The following is a 22,200-nucleotide window of genomic DNA, read 5'->3' as shown; positions in this document are numbered from 1 at the left end:
CCCTATGTCTGTGTACTAGGTTGGACCATGTTGACTCCCTGTCTTAATGCTCCTGTTAAGTTGTTTGCGGTGGAACCTTGGTCTTTCTCAAAGGTCGGCAGCCTGCTTCACCACTTTGTGGCCCTGTGTGTAGGGGAGGGGTAGAAGAGGGGACAGTGCTTCTGCTGGTTGACCTCTAGGGGCTTGCTTGACACTTGCCCTGTTTCCAGTCACTTGCCCCTCTTCCCATATGCGACTGGCGCCCCTCTGGCTGCTGCTCTGGTTGGGGTTGCCAGACTGGGCGGCTTTGCATACATTGTAGGCTCTCCTGAGAAACTGGCAGTTTCTTCTGCCACCTCAACCCTGCTGGATTTTACCACCAGAAATTGAGGCTTAATTTTCTTGGCACTGGAACCTGGGGCTTCACAGTCTGGCCAGAGGCTGGGATCACTTGCTTGCAAGGTGTCCCCCTGATTTTTATCCATCACATTTGAATGTGGGACCCCGCGTTCCACCAGCCACCACCACGCCATGTCCTCTCTGCCCTGTCTCTGACCCTCCTACCCTGACCCTCCTACCCATCTGGATGAATATAGCTTCTTTAAATCCTTGGTGGTTTGGCTTCTGTACAGTTCAGTTTGGGGGCTATTTTGTGTATTTTTTCATTTTGAAATTAGTTGTGGTCCTTCTTATGGTTGTACAGGGAGGTGAAGTGTGTCTACCTATGCATCCATCTTGACCAGAAGTCCATAATTGAGTGAAATTAAATGGCCAAAACCTTTAGAGTTATTTGTGAGTCAGGTGGCCTACTGAGGTAGCTTTTGTTTTTTATAGGCATGAGAAGATTAAGAAGAAGGATCCCAAGTGTATATTTGCCTGTGAAGAGATGACAGGAGAAGTTCGGTTTAGTAGTCATTTACCTCAACCAAATAACCTTTGTAGGTAAGTATATTTCGGTACAGGGAGTTCACCTACATTCCTTCAGGGCTCTAAAAGGACAATAGGGTTGTTGTCTGTTTTAAGTAGCATCATCCAGTAGAACTTTGTGCTGTGATGGAAATGTCTTTTATCTGCTGACCACATGAGGCTGTTGAGCACTGAAAGGTGAGTAGTGTGACTGAAGCTAAATTTTAAATTTAATTTTAATTAAATTAAGTGTAAATTCAAATAGCCACTTGTGACCAGTGGCTCCCATATTGGACAGCACAAGTCTAGTGGAAACAGTAACTGCTGCCATTCAGCTGATTGACTTCGGTGCGAGAAGGCTGTTGGATTCCTTGGAGAGTGGGATGGGACTTGCCTCTTGGAGTTGCCAGTAACTAACTTACGTGTGTGGGTTTGGGGTTGTTTTTTTATGGAAGTTTGTCCCCTATCATTTTATGAATTATTTGAAAGTAAGATACAAAATGGTACAGATAAGTAGTGAGAAAGGAAATGGACAGCCTATAAAATACCTTTTTTACAGTACTAAAGAAAAATTGGAACAAGGGTTTTCACTCTATTTGTATGTGTTTTTTAGTTTAATAGTAGAACCCATGGAAAACTGGCTACAATTAATGCTGAATTGGGATCCTCAGCAGAGAGGAGGACCTGTTGATCTGACTTTGAAGCAGCCAAGATGTTTTGTATTAATGGATCACATTCTGAATTTGAAGGTTAGTTTCTTATGAATGGGGTGTATTTCATAAGATGTGCATTGAGGTTAACAATTTATTTGGAAAATTAGCATAAATATATTTTAATAATCTTTTCCCGATGCTTATTTGAAAAAGAAAATTATATTTTTAGAATATATATATATGTGTATTTTTTAATAGCATTTGAAAAAAAGATTTTATTTATTTGAGAGGAAGGGAGGGAGAAAGAGGGAGAGAAACATTGATTGATTGGTTGCCTCTTGCATACCCCCAGCTGGGGATGTGGCCTGCAACCCAGGCACGCGCCCTAACTGGGAATCAAACTGGTGACCTTTTGGTTCGCGGGCTGGCACTCAGTCCACTGAACCACATCAGCCAGGGATGTTTTTATTTTTTAGTAACCCTTCTCAGTTTTACTTTTAACTGGTCTCCGTTGATTACTCCTTTGAAGCATCTTTTGCATTTCCCCCTTCCTCATATTGGTGCCTTTATCACCTCATTCACTTAGGTGTGGATTTTGTTTGGTGAGAAAGGTTTCTACTGCTTTTCATGCTTCTGTAGTTCGACTCCTCTCATCTTCTGAAAATAGTTTTTTATTTCCCTCTCCAAGAAACCGACGTAGTTCTCCCTTGCCTACCAAGTCAAGTCTAAACTGATCTCCTTTGCTTTTGGGGGTCTTTCTTAATGTAGGTTCATCCCAACCAGTAAAGGGCTTCTCTTACCCTTTACTTCTCAGGACCAGCTTGTGACTGCTTCTTATACCATGAAGTTTGAAATGGATACATTTTTGTGCTTTACAGCTGCTATTGTTCTGCCTAGAGTGATATCCGTCTCTGTGTACCTACCTCCTCACCTACACTGGCAGATATTCAACTGACCTTTCTCTTAATGGTCTCTGCCAGTTTGTCATTTAATCATACTCACCATATTCTCTCATTGTTTCTTATCTTCCACTGACTCCTCTCCTTATAGATTGTTTTCTTCTTTAATGCTGGGATTGTGTTACTAATTTTATTAACAGTCACCCACCCTGCCACCGTGCCATCCCTATCCTGGCATTCTGTATAAAGCAGGGCATGTATCAGGCTCTCAGTGAATCTTCAGTGACATCATTGAGAGATTCTTTTATACTGTATCCCCAGAAATGACTCTCATCTGCAAAGTGCAATTTTTCCGTATTTTCTGGTTGCTTGTAGTAGATAGGGTCTCTAAAATTAAATGAGAAAGTATAATCATGAGGCTTTTATGCTAGTCTTGGAATACTTTTTCTTAAAAAATAATTTATTATTTATTTTTAGAGAGAGTATAGGGGAGAGAGAAAGAGAGGGAAACGTTGATTGGTTACCTCTTGCCCGCACCTGAACCGGGTACCAGGCCTGCAACCCAGTCACGTGCCCTGATAGGGAATCAAACTGGTGACCTTTGACTTTGCGGGACAACGCTCAACCAAGTGAGCCATGCAGGTCAGGGCTTAGAATACTTTAAAAAAATTTTTTTATTTATTTATCTTTAGAAGGGAAGGGAAGGAGAGAAGGAGAGAAATATCAATGTATGGTTGCTTCTGGTGCATCCCCTGGGAACTGGCCCCTGCTGGGAACTGGCCTGCAACCCAGGCATGTGCCCTGACTGGGAATTGAACCGCAGTCTTTTGGTCCGCAGGCTCGTGCTCAATCCACTGAGCTACACCAGCCAGGGCTTTGGAATATTTTTAAAAAATAGTGACTTTAGTTATGTCACTTATTACTAACAATTTGGCTTCTTGATTTGGTTTTCTTCTACTGTGCCAAGGAATAATTCATCCTTCAATATGTTAGCCAAGCAGGACTTGGTGATACCTTTTAGTTCTCTGCGGCCTCCAGTAAATTTTGGTTTTTCTCTCAGACTTTTTTCAGCCTTGTCATGGTAATTATAACAGTATTTCTATTATACTTTGAAGGAGGTCTGTGCTCATCTGCTTGTCATAGTGGGAAAGGGTCCTTCCTATGGGTTTTGTGGTCTATAAACTTTAGTGCAGTTTGTAGCACCACTGCCCTGGCTGGGTGGCTTGGTTGGTTGGAGCATCATCCAGTATACCAAAAAAGGTTGTGGGTTTAATCTCTGATCTGGACACATTCCTAAGTCGCAGGTTCCATCCCTGGTTGGGGCACATTCAGGAGGCAACCGATCCATGTTTTTCTCTCCCTTCCTTTCTCTCTAAAAAGCAATTTTAAAAAAATAGCCTTAGGTGAAGATTGCAAAAAGAAAAAAATTTGTAGCACCACTATTTATCTATCTATGTATTCATTCATTCATTGATTCATTCATTCATTCATTTAAGCTCACATTCTGTAATGTCTTCTTTAAAGGATCAGTGTTATTATGAGGTTGTCCAGAATAAGGTATGCATAGCGTACTATTCATAGTGGTTCAGACATGCTTCCTAGACATAATAGGACTGAATTTTGAAGGATAAGGAAGAGATAAGCAGGGGAATGGGCAGGGGGAAAGATTAACAGGCAGGGGACTATCATGGACTGCAAAATAGTTTGATGTTATTGTAGGACATTCTTCTAAGGTGTTTATTATATTGTTTAATGAAATGATGTCTATTTGAGTTTTGCTTAAAAATAAACCAAGAAAACAGTTACTCAAATGTTTGTTTTTCTTTAAAAAATAGTTTAGAGCCCTGGCTGGTGTGACTCAGTGGATTGAGTACTGGCCTGTGAATCAAAGGGTCATGGATTTGATTCCCAGCTGGGTTGCAGCCAGGTCCCCAGTTAGGGGCAGGCAAGAGGCAACCAATCAGTGTTTCTCTTCCTCTCTTTCTCCCTCCCTTCCCCTCTTTCTAAAAATAAATAAATCTTTAAAAAATAAAAAATGGTTTATAGAGGCTGATTGCATATTTTCCAACTATTTATTCTGCAAGACTTGAAATTTGTAGAAAAATTTTTAAAAGTACTCTGAACTTGCCACTGAAGATAAGGTGAAACAGAAGTATTCAATTACTCCTTCGCCTTCTCTTAGTATGCCTCTAACCAGGTCCTAAGAGTCTCTTGGTTTTATCTTTTTTGTTACTTTTTCTTCCTTTCCTTTGGAAATTTCTCCAGTTATGTAACTTTAACTATAAGTGAATATGTATAACTCCCAAATTTTCTCCTCAGTTATAATTTTTCTGCAGAGTACTTATAACTGCTATATCTCTATACCTAGTGGTGCCACTGGCACCCAAGACTTAATTTTTTTAAAAATGGAACATAATGTGCTCCATTAAATCTATTTCTACATGTTCTCCTGTGCCTCTTGCTTTCACTGTCTCCTTACCTTGGTTGGAAACTTTGGCTGTCTGCCTATTCCTTTTCCTTCGGTTTACATATTCCATTATTTTATGAGATTGATCTTTTGAACATCTTAACAATTCTGAACTTGTCAGGTGAATTTAGAAGCTTTTCTGTAGTTTACCCAGGTTGGTGTGGCTCAGTGGTTGAAGTCTTGTCCCTTGCAGTTGTGGGTTCTATTCTTGGTCAGGGCATGTACCTAGGTTGCTGGTTCCTTCCCCTGTGAGGGTGCAGGCATGTATGATCCCGGGTCTGGGCACACGCAGGTGCAGGAGGCAGAGGATTAATGCCTCTCTCTCTCTCTCCAATTGATGTTTCTCTCTCTTCTGTCTTCTCTCTCTAAGAAAGCAATAAAAAATTATCTTCAGGTGAGGATAAAAAAGAAAAGAAAAGAAAGTTTTCTACAGTTCATTTTCATTTATTGAATGAAGTCCAAACCCTTACATTGGTATTCAGAATCTATCTTGGTCTCATTTCATCCTATACTTCCAGCCATATTTCACATTAGGCCCTAAGGAGGCATCGTTTCAAGTCCGATTAAACTGGATTATTTATATTCAGTGATTACACTCATCCTTTCCTAACTCTCTGCCTACCTTGTTTTCTGCCTAAAGGAAGCTTTCTTTTTTCAGTTATTTCTTATTCTAATCTTTCTTCCTTTTGAAAGTTTAGCTCAAATAGTGCCTCCTTTATAAAGCATCCTTTTCATCCTTCTTACCAAGTAATCTCTTTTGAAATCTGCATAATACTTTATTATAGTACTTATTGCACTTTGCCTTGTGCATTTTAGTTCTGTTAACATTTCTTAATATCTTCTGTTTTACTATTATCCTGTTGAGGGCAAGGTTCATGTTACTCAATTTGCATACCCACTGTCACCACAACACACTTAATACTGTATACCGTAGTAGGCATTCATTAAAATATTTGAGTGAGCAAAAGGGTAAATTTAAGTTATATTTTTGTTCCCTTTCTTTTGCTCTCTTCTGTCTCAGCTTTGGTAATGGGATTCTGTGATCATTTACCCTAGTTTAACATATACCATGTATGAAAGTAAATGTTCACCTTAGGATTTTTATAATTGTATTGTATGTACACCCATGTCAACTTTGAAGATTTCCTTCTCTTCCCTCCACCTTTTTTAAACATCAAAAATTTAAAATTTTTTTATTATTATTTATTTATTTATCTTTAGAAGGGAAGGGAAGGAGAGAAGGAGAGAAATATCAATGTATGGTTGCTTCTGGTGCATCCCCTGCTGGGAACTGGCCTGCAACCCAGGCATGTGCCCTGACAAGGAATTGAAACCTGGCCTGTGCTCAATCCACTGAGCTACACCAGCCAGGGCTCTAAACATCAAAATTTGTTATGTATTAAAGGAAAGTTAATGCTTTACCTCTGTACTAAGCATTTTCAGTAGAGATCATTTTAATCATTTGAATACACAGGTGGGCAAAATTAGGTTTACAGCTGGGAGTTTGCAAAGTTTATTTTACTATTTATTAGTTATTGTATTTTTTTAATATATTTTATTGCTTAGGCTATTACAGTTGTCCCATTTGTTTTCTCCTCTCTATTCCCCTCCACCCTGCACCCCCACTGACATTTTCCACCCTTTAGTTTGTGTCCATGGGTCATACACATAAGTTCTTTGGCTTCTCTACTTCCTATACCATTCTTAACCTTCCCCTTTCTATTTTGTACCTACTATTTATGTTTCTTATTTCCTGTACTTTTCCCCCCATTTTCCCCTCTCCCTCTTCCCACTGATAACCCTCCATGTGATCTCCATTACTGTGATTCTGTTCCTGTTCTAGTTGTTTGCTTAGTCTCGTTTTGTTGTTTTTGTTTTTGTTTTTTACTTTAGGTTCAGCTATTGATAGTTGTGAATTTGTTATCATTTTACTGTACATAGTTTTGATCATCTTCTTTTTCTTACATAGGTCCCTTTAACATTTCATAGAATAAGGGCGTGTTGATGTGATGATGAACTCCTTTAACTTAACCTTATCTGGGAAGCACTGTATCTGTCCTTCCATTCTAAATGATAGCTTTTCAGGATAGAGTAATCTTGGATGGAAGTCCTTGCCTTTCATGACTTTGAATACTTTTTTCCAGCCCCTTCTTGCCTTCAAAGTTTCTTTTGAGAAGTCAGCTGATAGTTTTATGGGAACTCCTTTGTAGGTAACTCTTCTTTTCTCTTGCTGCTTTTAAGATACTCTTCTTATCTTTATTCTTGGGTAATTCGGTTATTATTTGCTTTGGTGTATGCTTCCATAGGTCCACTTTCTTGGGGACTCTCTGGACTTCCTCAGAGTTTATTTCCTTTGCCAGATTGGGGAAATACTCTATTATTTGTTAAAGTAGGTTTTCAGTTTCTTGCTCTTCTTCTTCTCCTTCTGGCACCCCTGTGATTCTGATGTTGGAACACTTAAAGTTGTCCCAGAGGTTCCTAAGCCTCTCCTCATATTTTTGAAATCTCGTTTCTTCCTTCTGTTCCAGTGAAATATTTATTTCTATCTTCTGTTCCAAATCATTGGTTTGATTCAGTTTTCTTACCTTCAGTGTTGGTTCCTTGTATATTTTCCTTTGTTTCGCTTTGTATAACCCTTACTTTTTCCTATATTATGCATCCAGAGGTTTTGAGGCTTTATTTCTCCAGGCTGGAACCCTGATTGTATGGTCTGTCTCACTCCCCAGTTGTTCCTCCCTGTTTATCTGCCTGCCAGTGTGTGACTGCCTGGTCCTCCAGCTGCTGCCTTGTAGTGCATCCTCTCTGCCTCACCTGCTCCTTCCTGCCCCTCTTACCAGTCTAGATGAATGTTTCTTTTTTAATTCCTTGGTTGTCGGACTTCCATACAATTCTATTTTCTGGCATTTCTGGTAACTTTTTGTTTTTTTAATTTGTTGTTGTACCTCTTTTGGTTGTGTGAGGAGGCAGAGTGTATCTACCTACACCTCCATCTTGGCTGGAAGTCTAATTATTGTATTTTTTATTATTATTAACCTACTTTGCCCATCCCTGTCCCCTGTCAATGTGAGGCACTGGAGAAACATAGCTATTCCTTTTGTATAGCTTAACTGAGCTATAGTGCAGGGGAGGGGGATTTAAAATCATGTTGTTCAGAAGACTGATTATGAAGTCGGTGGCCACCTGTAGTTACCTGGGTAGAGCCCCCACCCAGCTCTGTTTCACACTTAAGTTGTCCAGTATTAGACCACCCCTACTTTCTTCAGTGGATCTTTAGGTAAAACTAATGCAACTATTTATTGTCTTAACTAACTTTGGGCCCTTCGGCAGATCACTGCTCTGGGATTTGATTTTCTTATCTGAAAAATGAGATAAGAAATTCTTCCTTTTTAAAGAGAGGCCTAGCTCTTCTATTGTGATTATTTCTTGAAACATTGTAAGGTAGGTAGACAGATAGGAGTTCAGATCTAGGATCTACGAGTTATCAGCTATGTGATCCCTCAGAGCTCTGAATTTTTTTCTGTTAAAATGGAGATTAGAAGATCTAATTACACGGTGTTGTGTTAAATATAACTAAACTAATTAAGGGGATGTTACCTTAAAGCACTTAAGTCTGTAGTTGGCATCTGTTAGGCACTTCATAAATGGGAATGTTTCCTTCCAAGTCTGTGATATGCTTCTCAGAATAAATGTGTTTGGGTTTGTTTATTTGTTTGTTTTTGTATTAATTTTGTAATATATTTTTCCATTACCATTTATCCCCCTTGTACTATCTTCCACCTCTACCCACCTGTTTCCCCTGTTTTTTTAAATATATTTTATTGATTATGCCATTACAGTTGTCCCATTTCACCCCCCTTCATTCCCCTCCACCCTGCACTCTGCCTCCCACCCACATTCCCCACCTTTAGTTCATATCCATGTTTATAAGTTCTTTAGCTTCTACGTTTCCCACACTACTCTTGCCCTTCCCCTATTTTCTCCCCACCTTCTATGATACTTGTTCTCTGTACCTTCTCCCCCCTTCTACACCTCCCACTCCCCTGTTGCTAACCTTCCATGTGATCTCCATTTCTGTGGTTCTGTTCCTGTTTTAGGTGTCTGCTTAGTTTGCTTTTGTTTCAGGTGTGGTTGTTAATAACTGTGTTGCTATCCTTTCACTGTTCATCTTTTTATCTTCTTTTTCTTAGATAAGTCCCTTTAACATTTCATGTAATAATGGCTTGGTGATGATGAACTCCTTGAACTTGACCTTGTCTGAGAAGCACTTTATCTGTCCTTCCATTCTAAATGAAAGCTTTGCTGGATAGAGCAATCTCGGTTGTAGGTCTTTGGATTTCATGACTTGGAATACTTCTTTCCAGCCCTTTCTTGCCTGCAAGGTCTCTTTTGAGAAATCAGCTGACAGTCTGATGGAAACTTCTTTGTAGGTGACTGTCCCCTTATCTCTTGCTGCTTCTAGAATTCTCTCCTTCATTTTAATCTTGGCTAATGTAATGATGATGTGCCTTGGTGTGTTCCTTCTTGAGTCCAACTTCTTTGGGACTCTCTGAGCTTCCTGGACTTCCTGGAAGTCTACTGCTTTTGCCAGATTGTGGAAGTTCTCCTTTATTATTTGTTCAAATAAGTTTTCCATGGGTGGCTGTTCCTCTTCCCCTTCTGGTACTCCTATAATTCGGACGTTGAAATGTTTAAAGATGTCCTGGAGGTTCCTAAGCCTCTCCTCATTTTTCTGAATTCTTGTTTCTTCATTTTTTTCTGTTTGGTTGTTTTTGTCTTCCTTGTGGTCCACTCCATTGATTTGAGTTTCAGTTTTCTTTCCATCACTATCGGTTCCCTATACATTTTCCTTTATTTCACTTAGTGTAGCCTTCATTTTTTCATCTAATTTGCAACCAAATTCAACCAATTCTGTGAGCATCCCAATCACCAGTGTTTTGAACTGTGCATCTGATAGGTTGGCTATCTCTTGGTCGCTTAGTTGTATTATTTCTGGAGGTTTGATCTGTTCTTCTGTTTGGGCCATTTTTTTTTCTTCCTTCTTGTGCCTGTTACATATCAGGGGCAGAGCCTTAGGTGTTCACCAGGGCAGGGCAACCCAGTCACTGGGTTGTGACACTGTATGTGGGGTGGGGTCCGAGAGGGAACAGTGGCGCTTGCTTCACTCTTTGTCAGACTTCAGTCTTTTCTGCCATTTACTCCAAGTAAATTGGGTTCTTCTGGGACCACCAGGTGGGTGGGCTTGTTACGTTCTAGGACCCTGTGGGTTTCTTCAACATACTCTTCTGTGAGGCTGGGAGTCTCTCCCAGCACCTTTTCAGTCAGTGCTTTTAGGGTGTATTTCCCATTGCTGGGGCCCTTGGTTGTGAGGTCTGTCTTGCTGCCTGTTTTTGCCTGGTTTATCTGCACGCATCTGTGTGACCGCAGTCAGCCCCGTGCCACCTGTGCCTCTGCGGCTGGCAGCCACAGCCTTTTCCTGCCTCCATCCCTCTCCTCCGGCCGCTGACTCCCCCCATTTTACCGATCTGGTTGGCTGGTTGTCGGACTTTTATACAGTTCAGTTTTCTGTCTGTTCTGGTTGTGTTTTTGTTTCTAAATCTTTGTTGTTCTTAATTTTGGTTGTGTGAGGAGGCCCAGTGTTTCCATGTACACTTCCATCTTGACCAGAAGTCTGTTTTGTTTTTTAATTGGGGTTTTTGTGCATCCTTAGAACTTTGAAATTTTATTTCTTGAAACTAACATCTGTTGTAGTAGAAAAGCAAACTCTTGCATTTCCAGATGTCATTTTATAATTATAAAAGATTTCACTTTGGCAAATGATTGAACCTTGTGTAGTACAGAAATAATGGCTTTTGCTCATAATCCATTTAGTATCTAGCACTGAATCTTTTTATGTAGCAGATGGTTAATATGTCTCTTTTTTCTTGTTTATACAGATAGTACACATCCTAAATATGACTTCTGCAAAGATAATTTCTTTTCTTTTACCACCTGATGAAAGTCTTCATTCACTGCAGTCTCGTATTGAGCGTGAAACTGGAATAAACACTGCTTCTCAAGAGCTTCTTTCAGAGACGGGAATTTCTCTTGATCCTCGGAAACCAGCCTCTCAATGTGTACTAGATGGAGTAGTAAGAAAATTATAATATACTTAGAAGAATATAAGATATCTGTTTGCATAGAGTGGTTGCATGTCCTGCATTTTTTAATGTATAGTTGGAATTCCTTGGGGGGTGATATACATCTTACAATTCTTTCAGTTTTATCCTACTCATTTCTCTTAACTGCTTTACCAGGTGAACAAAATAGAAGTGAAACATTTCTTATTTTAAACTTGGTACGACTGTCTCTTTGATGCTAGTTCTCTCCTTCCTCTTTCCTCACCCTTTTTGTAGTTGAAGCCTAAAATCTTGAAATTAGATCAGCGGTCTCATAGGCTTTGCCAGAGAATAGATGGATGGTAAAATATGACTGTGATCGTGACTCATTTTTTAATTTTATTTGACTTTATTGAGTCATATTTTATATGTTATATAATTTACCCATTTCAAGTATATAATTCAGGGGTCTTTTTGTTTTAGTAAATTTACTTAATTGTGTGTCCATCAGCATAAATCAGTTTTAAAAACATTTCCATGTCACTAAGGTTGTTCATGTCTATTAACTATTAATCTCCATTCTGCCCACCCTAGGCAGTCACTGATTTACTTTGCATATCTGTAGATTTGCCTTTTCTGAACATTTCCTATAAATGGCCCATATAGTGTGTGATCTGTTGTGTCAGACTCTTTGCATGTAGGATTATGTTTCTGAGGTTCATCCTTGTCATAGCATGTATCTATACTTCATTCCTTTGGATTACTGAGTATATTCCCATTGTGTGCATATATGTCGTTATGACTTTTTTTGCTTTTCTCCTCTTGTGTCTGGTGATTGTTTTTCACTTTAGCCCATATCAAAGTCATTTATTATTTTCTAAACAAAAGCTTAGACCTTAAATCTATAAGATGTAGGCTAATGAACATTGACTTTGTTCATTAGCATTTTAGAGAAGGAAATTTGGTACTTATGTCCTTGGGAAATACAGAATTTTCAAGGATGCTTTTAAAAATTGTTTCTTTCTTTTTTAGAGAGGCTGTGATAGCTATATGGTTTATTTGTTTGATAAAAGTAAGACTGTATATGAAGGACCATTTGCTTCCAGAAGTTTATCTGATTGTGTAAATTACATTGGTAAGTCTACTCCATTACTGACCGAGATTTAACCTGAAGTAATATAATTTGATTTAACATGATTAGTAGAAATGTTCTTTGGTGTTTTTTTCCTATATTTCATACTTAAGCTATTTATGGTGAAAAATGGATATCTATAGTTTGGAAGGTGAAAAGGTAAGTTTTAAATTATCACCAGGTCCCTCATTTGGGAAAAGACAGCTTTCTTGAGGATGGGCCTCTCACAGGTAGAAGAGCGAATCTCCATTATTCATTAAGCCTACTTTTTAGTTTTTCCTTCATTATTTAAGCATGTTCAAGTGTTTCATTTTATCCTATGAATACTGCTTCATGTTTAAATGTTTTCATTTATCCTGTCAGAATTATTCTTTTCTTTTGAAGAAGGTAGTGGTCAGTTTCTGTCTTACCTCAAACTAAAATCAGGCATAAATTGTAAAATCAAGAACAAAATTATGCATAAGGGCTAAAATTATTTAATTTTTTTTCTGTTACCTTTTTGTTAGTTTTTTTAAGGAGAGATTTACAGACAAAAAAAAAGAGCAATAGTAATACAGAGTTCTCATGTTATTCCCCTTCCCATACACATAGTTTTCCCCATTTTTAAATATTAGTATAGTACATTTTGTTACCATACATAAACTGCTACTTATTATTAACCACAGTCTATCCTTTGTCCAGATTTCCTTAGCTTTCAGCTGGTGGGGTTTTGTCGTTCCAGGATCTCATCCTAGATGCCACATTGCATTTAGATGTTGCGTCTCATTAGGCTTCTGTTGACTGTGACAGTTTCTCAGACTTTGCTTGTTTTTCTGACTTTGACCATTGTGAGGAGTGCTGGTCAAGTATTTTGTAGGATATCCGACTTTTGCAGTTTATCTGATTTTTCCCCTCATGATTAGACTAGGGTTATGGGTTTTTGAGAGAAAGATCATGGAAGTGCCATTTTCGTTATGTTATATGAAGGGTGTGCACTGTCAGCATGGTGCGTGACTGCTGGTGTGGACCGCGACTGCTTGGCCGCCGCAGGTTGCCAGGTTTCTGCACCATGCAGCTAGTCTCCCTGCCCTTCCCCGTCAATGTCGTAGTCTTTGCAGGGAAGTTGCTATACCAGAGCCACAGTTAAGGAGTGGGAAGTGATGCTCCCCTACGTTTAAGATGTTTCTTTGAACATCTACATAATTTATGTGGAATTCTTGTGCACATGAGATTTGTCTCTTGTCTTTCACAAATTAACTTACTCGATTATTATATCAATGTAGATTCATGGATTTTATTTTGGATTTTGGATTTTAATTCAGTACTAGTTTATTTATTTTATTCACACTGTTGCAGCTTTGGCCATTAGGAGGAGATCTTTTATTTGACTTCCTGTGCCTCTTACTTGCCTCATCAATGTGGGTTTTCTTTTTTTAGCACTTTCTTATTTCCTATCACTACAGTATACTCCAGGCCCATCTTGTGTATTTCCTGCCCAGTTCTAAAATCAGCCCTTTTCCTAAGAAGCCCTGGTTCCTTTATTGGAGAACAGTATTAGGAACCAAGATCTGGACAGTAGGTGTGCTTCTTGTTACTGTGATATCATTTCTTAGGCCCATTCAGACTTCATTTTGTCAGAGTATGTGTGTATTTTGGTCAGACTTCCCTCCCAGACTCTTTTTAAAAAGTGTTTTCTGTTTTTGTTTTGGCTGTTGTAGGAAGCTTTAGGAGTTGAGTGTGGATATATAAAAAGGAAGATTAATTGATGCTATTAATAATTATTAGGGGAGGCAAAGATTTTTCTAGATATGTAACTGTATATTTTTAAAGTCTACTTTAGAGAATTTGTTTTCTCATTATGAACCCTACTTTTCCAACCTTACTCTGAAGGTTTGCAATGGAATAGAATAACAATATAATTGCCTCCTTAAAGTACAGGATGACTCTCTTTCATTCTTGGAGAAAATCCACATAATTTTATAACATTAAAATGGGATTTCATTGCACTTAACATACATACCTGTCATGATTTTAGATAGTAGCATTCTCTTTACCAAAGAAGGAGCAAGAGAATCATAAATAGATAATTTTGTAAGTTTGGCATCGAAGAAAGCATCTTATTAAAAGGCTGTTTACCTCCTGTGCTTTCCTGAAGCTTGGTTGGAGGTCCAGGAGAGAAAATGTATTATTCTGAATCAGCAAAGACTGTAGTAGATTGTGGAAGAGATGGGACTTGATTTAAAAATGGAAAGAAATAAAGAATTTATATTAGATAAAAAACAGTGTGCCACATTGGAGGAAAGCAAGAAAAAAAAGACAGACAGGAATAACCTCAGCTTTGTGATTATGTGGTGATTACGTCTTACTCATTTTTATTTCCCCTTGTATCTGGAACACAGTTTGTGTATTGCAGGGACTCAGTAAATGTATATCGAACTGAATAAAACTGTAACAAGTGGTTCTTTCTATCATCTGTGGGAATGGTATTTATAAGGACTGGAAATCACAAGAGTGATTATTGAGCTCTAAAAATAACTCCTGTCTTTTTTCCATCTTCCTACATATAGTACGGGACAGCAAAATACAGCTTCCAGTTATACAGCTGCGTAAAGTATGGGCTGAAGCGGTGCACTATGTGTCTGGGCTGAAAGAAGACTACAGCAGACTCTTTCAGGGGCAAAGAGCAGCAATGTAAGCTGATTCTGTTGTTTATAGGGGCAGTGTCATGCACATTAATGTTCAGGAAATAATTTTGCCAGTTTTCAATAATCGGTGTTCCGTGCAATACTAAAATATCAGAACAATTTGAAATATAATATTCTGGTCTGACTTGTAGAATTCTTACTAATGGTCTGAAACTATCAGACCATTCCATCAATTCCAGTGGCTTGAGAGTAGTTCCTGAGCAGAACGTCCTGTTATAAAGGAAATTGTTACCACAGGCAGAAAGTCTTTAGGGATCAGATTCTAGAGATCAACCCTTTCTCATAGATTGATAATAGAAACATACGCTTTGGTCTTATGTCAATTTAAGTTTTAAAATTTTTGTCCAATGTTTATGAAATGCTGATTTGGTTGTTTGTTTGTTTATGGTTTAGGTTAAGTCTTCTGAGATATAATACTAACTTGACAAAAATGAAGAATGCTCTGATCTCAGCATCTCAGCAACTGAAGGCTAAACTGGAGTTTTTTCACAAAAGTATTCAGCTCGACTTGGAAAGATACAGTGAGCAGATGACTTATGGGATATGTAAGTTTCTGGGTAAATGTGTTTGAAAGAAGTGTCTGGTCTTTTGGAGCCACCTGCTGTTTTACCTTCTTACCTCACAGCCTGTCGTTTCTCTTATGTTCAACATGAGAACAAGAGACAGGGCACCTCAAATCTTCATAAACCATGTTTGTTTTAAATGTTAGCTTTTTTTTTTTAAGATTATATTTATTTATCTTTAGAGGGGAAGGGGGGAAGGAGAGAGGGAGAGAAACATCAATGTACGGTTGCCTTTCGTGCGTCCCCTGCTGGGAACTGGCCTGCAGGGAACCGGCCTGCAACCCAGGCATGTGCCCTGACTGGGAGTCGAACCAAGATTGTGTGGTTTGCAGGCCCGCGCTCAATCCACTGAGCTACACCAGCCAGGGCTAAATGTTAGATTTTAAAAAAATCTTTACTTGAGCAACTTTATAGGGTCTTCACCCCTTCCCCCCCACAATTGGATTAAAGCTGTTTAGCTCCAGAAAATTACAAAAATGATTTAAGAATTTGTGATTTTCTTTCTTTTTTTTTTTTAACTTATTTTTAGAGAAAGGGAACAGGAGGGAGGGAGGGAGGGAGGGAGGGAAACATTGATGTGCAGCCAAACAAGGTGTTGGCAAGGCCATAATTCATCTGAACCTGTGGAGAGGAATCCTTCCTTGCTTCCTTCTGGCTTCTTGGTGGTTTATCCGCAGTCCTTGGCGTTTCCTGGCTTGCAGTTGTAGCACTTTACTCTCTGCCTCTGTTGTCGAATGGAGCTCTGCCTTCATATGACTGTGTCCCTGTGTCTCTTCTAAGGACACTAGTCCTACTGGATTAAGGGTCCACCTGCTCCAGATCAACCTCATCTTAATATAGCCAACTACCTGCACTGACTCTGTTTCCAAATAAGGGCACATTCTGATGTACTTACTGAGTTAGGACATCAACATAACTTTTGGGGAGAACAATTCAACCCATAACACCATTTTTTGATGTCGGTATGGCAAGGAGGTGGGTAGGTTCGTTATTAAAATTATGATGGTTTCTGAGATAACTAATTAGGATTTTTTTTCCAGCCTCAGAAAAAATGTTAAAAGCATGGAAAGAAATGGAAGAAAAGGCTATCCACTATGCTGAGGTAAAATCATTAAGTTCATTCTATGTGTTTGTTTATTCCTGAAGTCTCCCTTAGAAACTTTCTTCAGTTTTAGTATGTAGAGTATTTTTCATGTCATTTAAAGATCAGACAAATATCTAGTAGATGTTTTGTGTATCTAGAGAGAAGTACCATAGTGGATAAAAAAATAAGGGTATTGGGCAAATAAGAGTAAACTGAAACTTCAGTGAGCTTCATTTTATTATTGTATTATGAAGACTCTACCTTTTTATAGTAAGATATGCAGATTAAATGGGGATAAATAATAAATGGTAATTATTGTTGTTATTTTTATGACTGGTTTAGATAGAATGGCTTCACATCCCGATTTACCTAGGAAAGTGTGTTTATATCTGTCTTGCCATAATTATCAATAGTACTTTTCTTCAGTCTCAAAATTATGCAGGTTTGACAATAAATATATGGTCCTGCTAAGTAGAGATTATTCTCTGTGACAGATTCTTCCATACCTCTGTCCATGGTCCCACTAAATTGTTCCTGTCCTTGGTGTCAGAACTGACCCTGAGGACAGTGGGGCAGTTGGCATCTTGGGGTGGCAAATCCAGTGTGTATCTTTCTGCATCCTTATTTCAGGGCAGTCAGGAACAAGAGGCGGTGAAAATCACAGAACTGAGATGCAGCGGGTTTTTGGCCATTTTTTCTTCTGTCTTGTTAATGACATGTATCTTTTTGCTTCTCAGGAGGAAAAAGCAAATGCTAGTAGTTTTATCATGAAAGAAAAGCGAGAAGCATAGGAATAAGTATGTTCTCATGTGAAAGATTATAGAATCTGGAAGATAAAAAAGGCTTGAACAAAGTCATTGTTTTATATTAAATCATTTAGTTTGCCTCCTGCAGCAGCAGGTCATTTTTGTCTGAGTTCTTCCCTGTGTGGAATGGTGGTGAGCTTGTCATTTCTGTTATGTTTCATCCTTTTGTAGATAGGTGTCATTGGATACCTGGAGGATCAGATCATGTGCCTGCACACGGAAATCATGGAGCTGCAGAAAAGCCCTTATGGAAGACGTCAGGGTGACTTGATGGAAACTCTGTAAGGGCATAGTCATGTCGTTGGTATTGGTCTTTATAATTTTTGTAACAAATTGTTTTTTCTGTGTACATCTGGCACATTAAGTAAGTAGTTATAGTCTGTAGTTCTCCTTTCCTCAAATATTTAAAAAGGAAGTATTTTCTTAGTCACCAGAAATCTTAGAAATAACTCTTTGAGTTGACCTTTGCTGTTTTAATTAAAGAATTTTTTCATGTGTGTGTTAAGATTGTTTTAAGTATTCTAAGTTATAAACTATTTTTCTACTTCTGGCCTAAGGTATTGTCTGTTAAATGCCCTAAATGAGTAAATGAGGTTGACTTCCTAAATGTTTGGATTAGAAGTTTCAGATTTTTTAATCCAATCACAGGACATAATTTTTGTCTCTGTGTTTCTGGTGCAAGCATCAGATAAGATTTGTGGTAGAACACAGCAGATAAGAAGTATATTAAGCATTTTAAGTTCTTGCTTATTACTCAATGAAATTCTCTGTTAAATATGCATTGGCAATATGTACTTGCTTTAAAATTGGATCATTACTCTCTTCAAATAATATTGTTTAAGTTGTGGATTATTGGCGTCATTAAATTGTCTTCTCATAGAAACACGTTTTCTCTTTTGTCCAGGGAACAGAGCGCCATTGATCTATATAAGCAGTTAAAGCACAGACCTTCAGGTAAGACACTTTCATAACAGCACTCAAAGGCATTTTAGGAAACCATCTTGAGCGTCACAAATCCTGGGGATTAGATTTTTTTATTTGTTTAATCTTTATTGTATTTTTTTCCCATTACCATTTAGTCCTCTTATACTCCCGTCTGTCCCTAGGGATTAGATTTTAAATAAGCTGCAGAAGAAATTCCAGTTTTGATATTTCCATTGATATGTTTATGGTCCAACAGCTTTTAGTTTGTGAGAATTTAAGAAATTAGGAAGGCAAAGTTTTAAGAAAATTGAGGTGGAAAATATTTTAAAGAGAAATGAAAGGAAGGAATGAAACAAAAAAAAGGTACTCAAAGAAGGGGAAGCAAGAAAATGTGTGGAAAGGTAGAAAAAATAACTGCTTCTTAAGATTAGAGAGGTTGGAAGGAAGGAAGTTGATGCTACAGGTTCAGGTTTGGAATGGTCAAAGGGAAGGCTCATGTGCCGGCCAAAGCAGTTTACCTTGAAAATGTTGCCTTCATCTGCACCTGCTCACTGATTGCTTATGTCATTGGCAAAACACTTCCTTTTGAACATCTGGTGAATTCAGACCATGGTCAGCCAAAAAGAGCACTGGATTGATAATTGAAAGGCTTGAATTCCAGACTGGGCATTTTACTGTCCAAGCGACTTCGGGCAAATTACCTAATCTCTTTCCATCGCCTTTCTATTTTCTGCAAAGTGGGGTTGAAATCTGGCTTTCTTAACTCAGTGAGTGCATGTGGCATTGTATTGGAGAGGATGTTTATGAAAATGCTTTATGAACTATAAGTATTATGTACCTGCAAGATATTATCCTTCAGTTAAAAACTGATTTGTTTTGAAGGGTTATAGAAAAAAAATAAAAGGGGAAGTCTGTGCCCTAATTTGCTATATATTTAAATTGTAAAAAAACAAAAACAAAACCCACAGCAATTTATGCTTTAAAATTTACAAACACATACAAATATATATGTGAAGTTGTATTTAACAAATAACATGATCTCTTCTACATAGTTTTTTATTGTAGAGGAGTTTGTTCAGTTTATTTCTACAAACATTTATGAGGTATATACAAACTAGGCACCTCTCCCCCTGACTAGGGTGAGAGATGGTTAGAGGAGATGTCCTGTAGGAGATGGAATATGAGATGAGCCTTAAAGGCCTTAAAGGATCAGTCGTAGTAGCTAGGTGAAAGGAGATCAGCTCTTGATATACAGGTATAACAGAAGAGGACACGTGTGTGTAGCACTTAGTATGTTTGAGGAAATGCATTGTGACTGGATTGTAGTTTCAGGAAGAAAAAGATATGGCTGGATCACAAAGGATCTGGTGTGTCATGGTAGAGAGTTTGGATTTCATCATGATGGCAAAGAGAAACTTTAAAAAGTTTTAAATGGGAATGGCTTGATTAGATCAGCATTTTAGAAATACTTCTCTGGTAGCATGTTGATAGTGGATTAAACTGTGGTTAAATTAGGCTAGAGACTGGGACATTGATTATAATGTGATGAAATAATCATAGCTCAGTATAGAATCGGCCATGAGCTGAGGCAGAAAGGCTAAATTGTGACAGTGGGGCAAAGAGGAGGGTAAGGGCAAGAGAGATATTTAGGAGGTAGAACTGATAGTGTGGGGTGATGGCTTGAACATGGGTGCTGGATATAGAGTTAGGGAGTCATGGATGCCCCCTAAGGGTCTGGATAGGGCATCTGGGTGCATGGAAGGGCCACATAATAGGAACTGAAGGAGGGATGACACTCCTGATGGGAAAAGATGAGTTCATTTTTGTGCATGTTGATATTAAGGTGTCAGTGGAACATTTGAGTAGTGACGTCTAATAAACAGTATCAGATATATATGTATGTATATACAGGAAAGCCTCAATGTCATCAGTAGGTTCTGTGACTTTAAGTAAAGTGACATATAACGAAACCTATTTTACCATAGGCTGCTTGATTGAAATAAAAGTTAATTTCCTATGGCATCTTAGTCAACTTTATAATGAAATGATGTTGAATGAAACTACATTATTTGAGGACCTGCACGCACACACACACACACACATAGACACACATATATACATATGCATCATGTGGATTTAGTAGAGAAGTCTGAGCTAGATATTTAGCTGTTTTGAGAGTAATTAGCCATAGAAATAAAGTCATCATCCTGAAAAAGTAGGTTAAATAAGAAAGATAAGAATAGATGGAATCCCAGGGAATCCCAACATTTAAGAAATGGATAGAAGCAGAAGAGCCTTCAAAGAGGATTGAGAAATGCCAGACTATGAAGAGGGAATGGATGATATTATAGAAATAAGACAGAGAAAGTTTCAAAAAGAAAGTAATCAGTAGAATGAAATGCTACAGAAGTGTAGGTAATAAAAATGATAATGAAAATATTCATTGGTCTAAGCAGTTTGGACATCATTGTGATTTTGGCGAAATATATGTGATCTTGGCCTATTGGTAACAGAAACCAGATTGTAGTGAGCCCAGGACGAAATGGAGAAGTCATTCTAGACCAACAGTTCACAAAGTATGACTCATGATCTCCGAAACCTTTTCTCAGAGTCAGTGATGTCAAAACTGTTTTCATAATACTACAATGTTTTTTGTCTTTTTCACTATGTTGACATTTTCACTGATGCTGCAAAGCATTTGATGGGTAAATGGCTTGCACCTTAATTGGCATGAATCAAGGCACTAGTGCCAAACTATGCTGAAAGTTACTATACTTGTCACGACCAAGCAGTTACAGTTTTTAAAAAGTGCCAGTTTTATTTAAGTGTCCTTAATAAAGAAGTAAAAATTTTATTTAACTCTCAACCTTTGAGTACATGTCTTTTTAATCTTCTGTGTGATGAAATGGATGGTCTCATAAGTGCTTCTGCTACAGACCGAGGTGTGATGGTTGTCTTAGGGAAAAGCACTTCAGCAGTTGATAGAATTACACTGTTGATAGAATGACTTTCACAGAACACTGTTTTTACTTAAATGAATGACTGTCAGACAAACTAGGTTATTCAGATTTGGGTATGAGGTAGATATTTTCTCAAAAATTAATGAAACATGACTGTCACTTTAAGGAAAGAAAGTGACAGCCCTGGCTGGTGTAGCTCAGTGGATTGAGCTCGGGTCTGTGAACCAGAGGATTGTGGTTTGATTCCCAGTCAGGGCACATGCCTGGGTTGCAGGCCAGTTCCCAGCAGGGGATGCACAAGAGGCAACCATACAGTGATATCTCTCCCTCTCTCTCTTCCCCTCTAAAGATAAATAAATAAAATCTTTTTAAAAAAAGGTGACATTGTTAGCTGTCAATAATAAAATTCCATGTTTCAAGCAAAGAATGAGAATTTAAGAAAACTCATATCCATCAACTAAAATTTGTCAGCTTCTGAATGCTTAGACTTTTCTGGTGAGATCAGTAGTGACACTAAAACAATTTGAAAAAAGTAAAACAATGCCAGTGTTCTCACTAGTTATTTTTGTTTAGGAAAATAGTTATTTTTAATGAAAATGTTAATAGTTTTTATTTTTAAATGAGTAAATGTTTGAAAAAAGTTTCTCAGCTTAATTCCTGAAAAACACTTTGATGTTACTAAGAATTTTTTAGTGCAAAGGGGTTTTGAGATCAAAAGTTTAACAGCTGTTTACCTAGGCTATTCTTTTATTTTAAATATATTTTATTAATATGCTAGTACAGTTGTCCCATTTCCCCCCCTTTATTCCCCTCTGCCCTGCACAGCCCCTCCCACCCACATTCCCCCCCTTTAGTTCATGTCCATGGGTCGTACATATAAGTTCTTCGGCTTCTACATTTCCTACACTATTCTTAACCTCCCCCTGTCTATTTTCTACCTACCATTTATGCTACTTGTTCTCTGTATGTTTTCCCCCTCTCTCCCCCTCCCACTCCCCCGCTGATAACCCTCCACGTGATCTCCATTTCTGTGGTTCTGTTTCTATTC

General features: G+C 38.2%; 1 protein-coding gene across 2 annotated transcripts in view; it reads left to right on the top strand.

Annotated features, from left to right (window-relative positions):
• CHUK (component of inhibitor of nuclear factor kappa B kinase complex) overlaps window positions 1–22,200 on the top strand; it is a 60,166-nt gene that overhangs the window by 16,982 nt on the left and 20,984 nt on the right. For both annotated transcript variants that reach the window (XM_053668548.1, XM_053668547.1), the window contains exons 8-16: window positions 814–921; window positions 1,499–1,634; window positions 10,838–11,032; window positions 12,032–12,134; window positions 14,678–14,801; window positions 15,209–15,360; window positions 16,419–16,480; window positions 17,440–17,549; window positions 18,173–18,222. In XM_053668548.1, the coding sequence (XP_053524523.1) occupies window positions 814–921; window positions 1,499–1,634; window positions 10,838–11,032; window positions 12,032–12,134; window positions 14,678–14,801; window positions 15,209–15,360; window positions 16,419–16,480; window positions 17,440–17,549; window positions 18,173–18,222 (1,040 nt within the window). The remainder of the gene's footprint in view (window positions 1–813; window positions 922–1,498; window positions 1,635–10,837; window positions 11,033–12,031; window positions 12,135–14,677; window positions 14,802–15,208; window positions 15,361–16,418; window positions 16,481–17,439; window positions 17,550–18,172; window positions 18,223–22,200) is intronic.

Source organism: Artibeus jamaicensis, unplaced genomic scaffold, assembly GCF_021234435.1.
Source record: "Artibeus jamaicensis isolate MK-2021 breed Jamaican fruit bat unplaced genomic scaffold, CSHL_Jam_final contig_490, whole genome shotgun sequence".
Classification (NCBI taxonomy): domain Eukaryota; kingdom Metazoa; phylum Chordata; class Mammalia; order Chiroptera; family Phyllostomidae; genus Artibeus; species Artibeus jamaicensis.
Note: the sequence above shows the minus strand (reverse complement) of the source record. Positions and strands in the feature narration are given on the sequence as shown.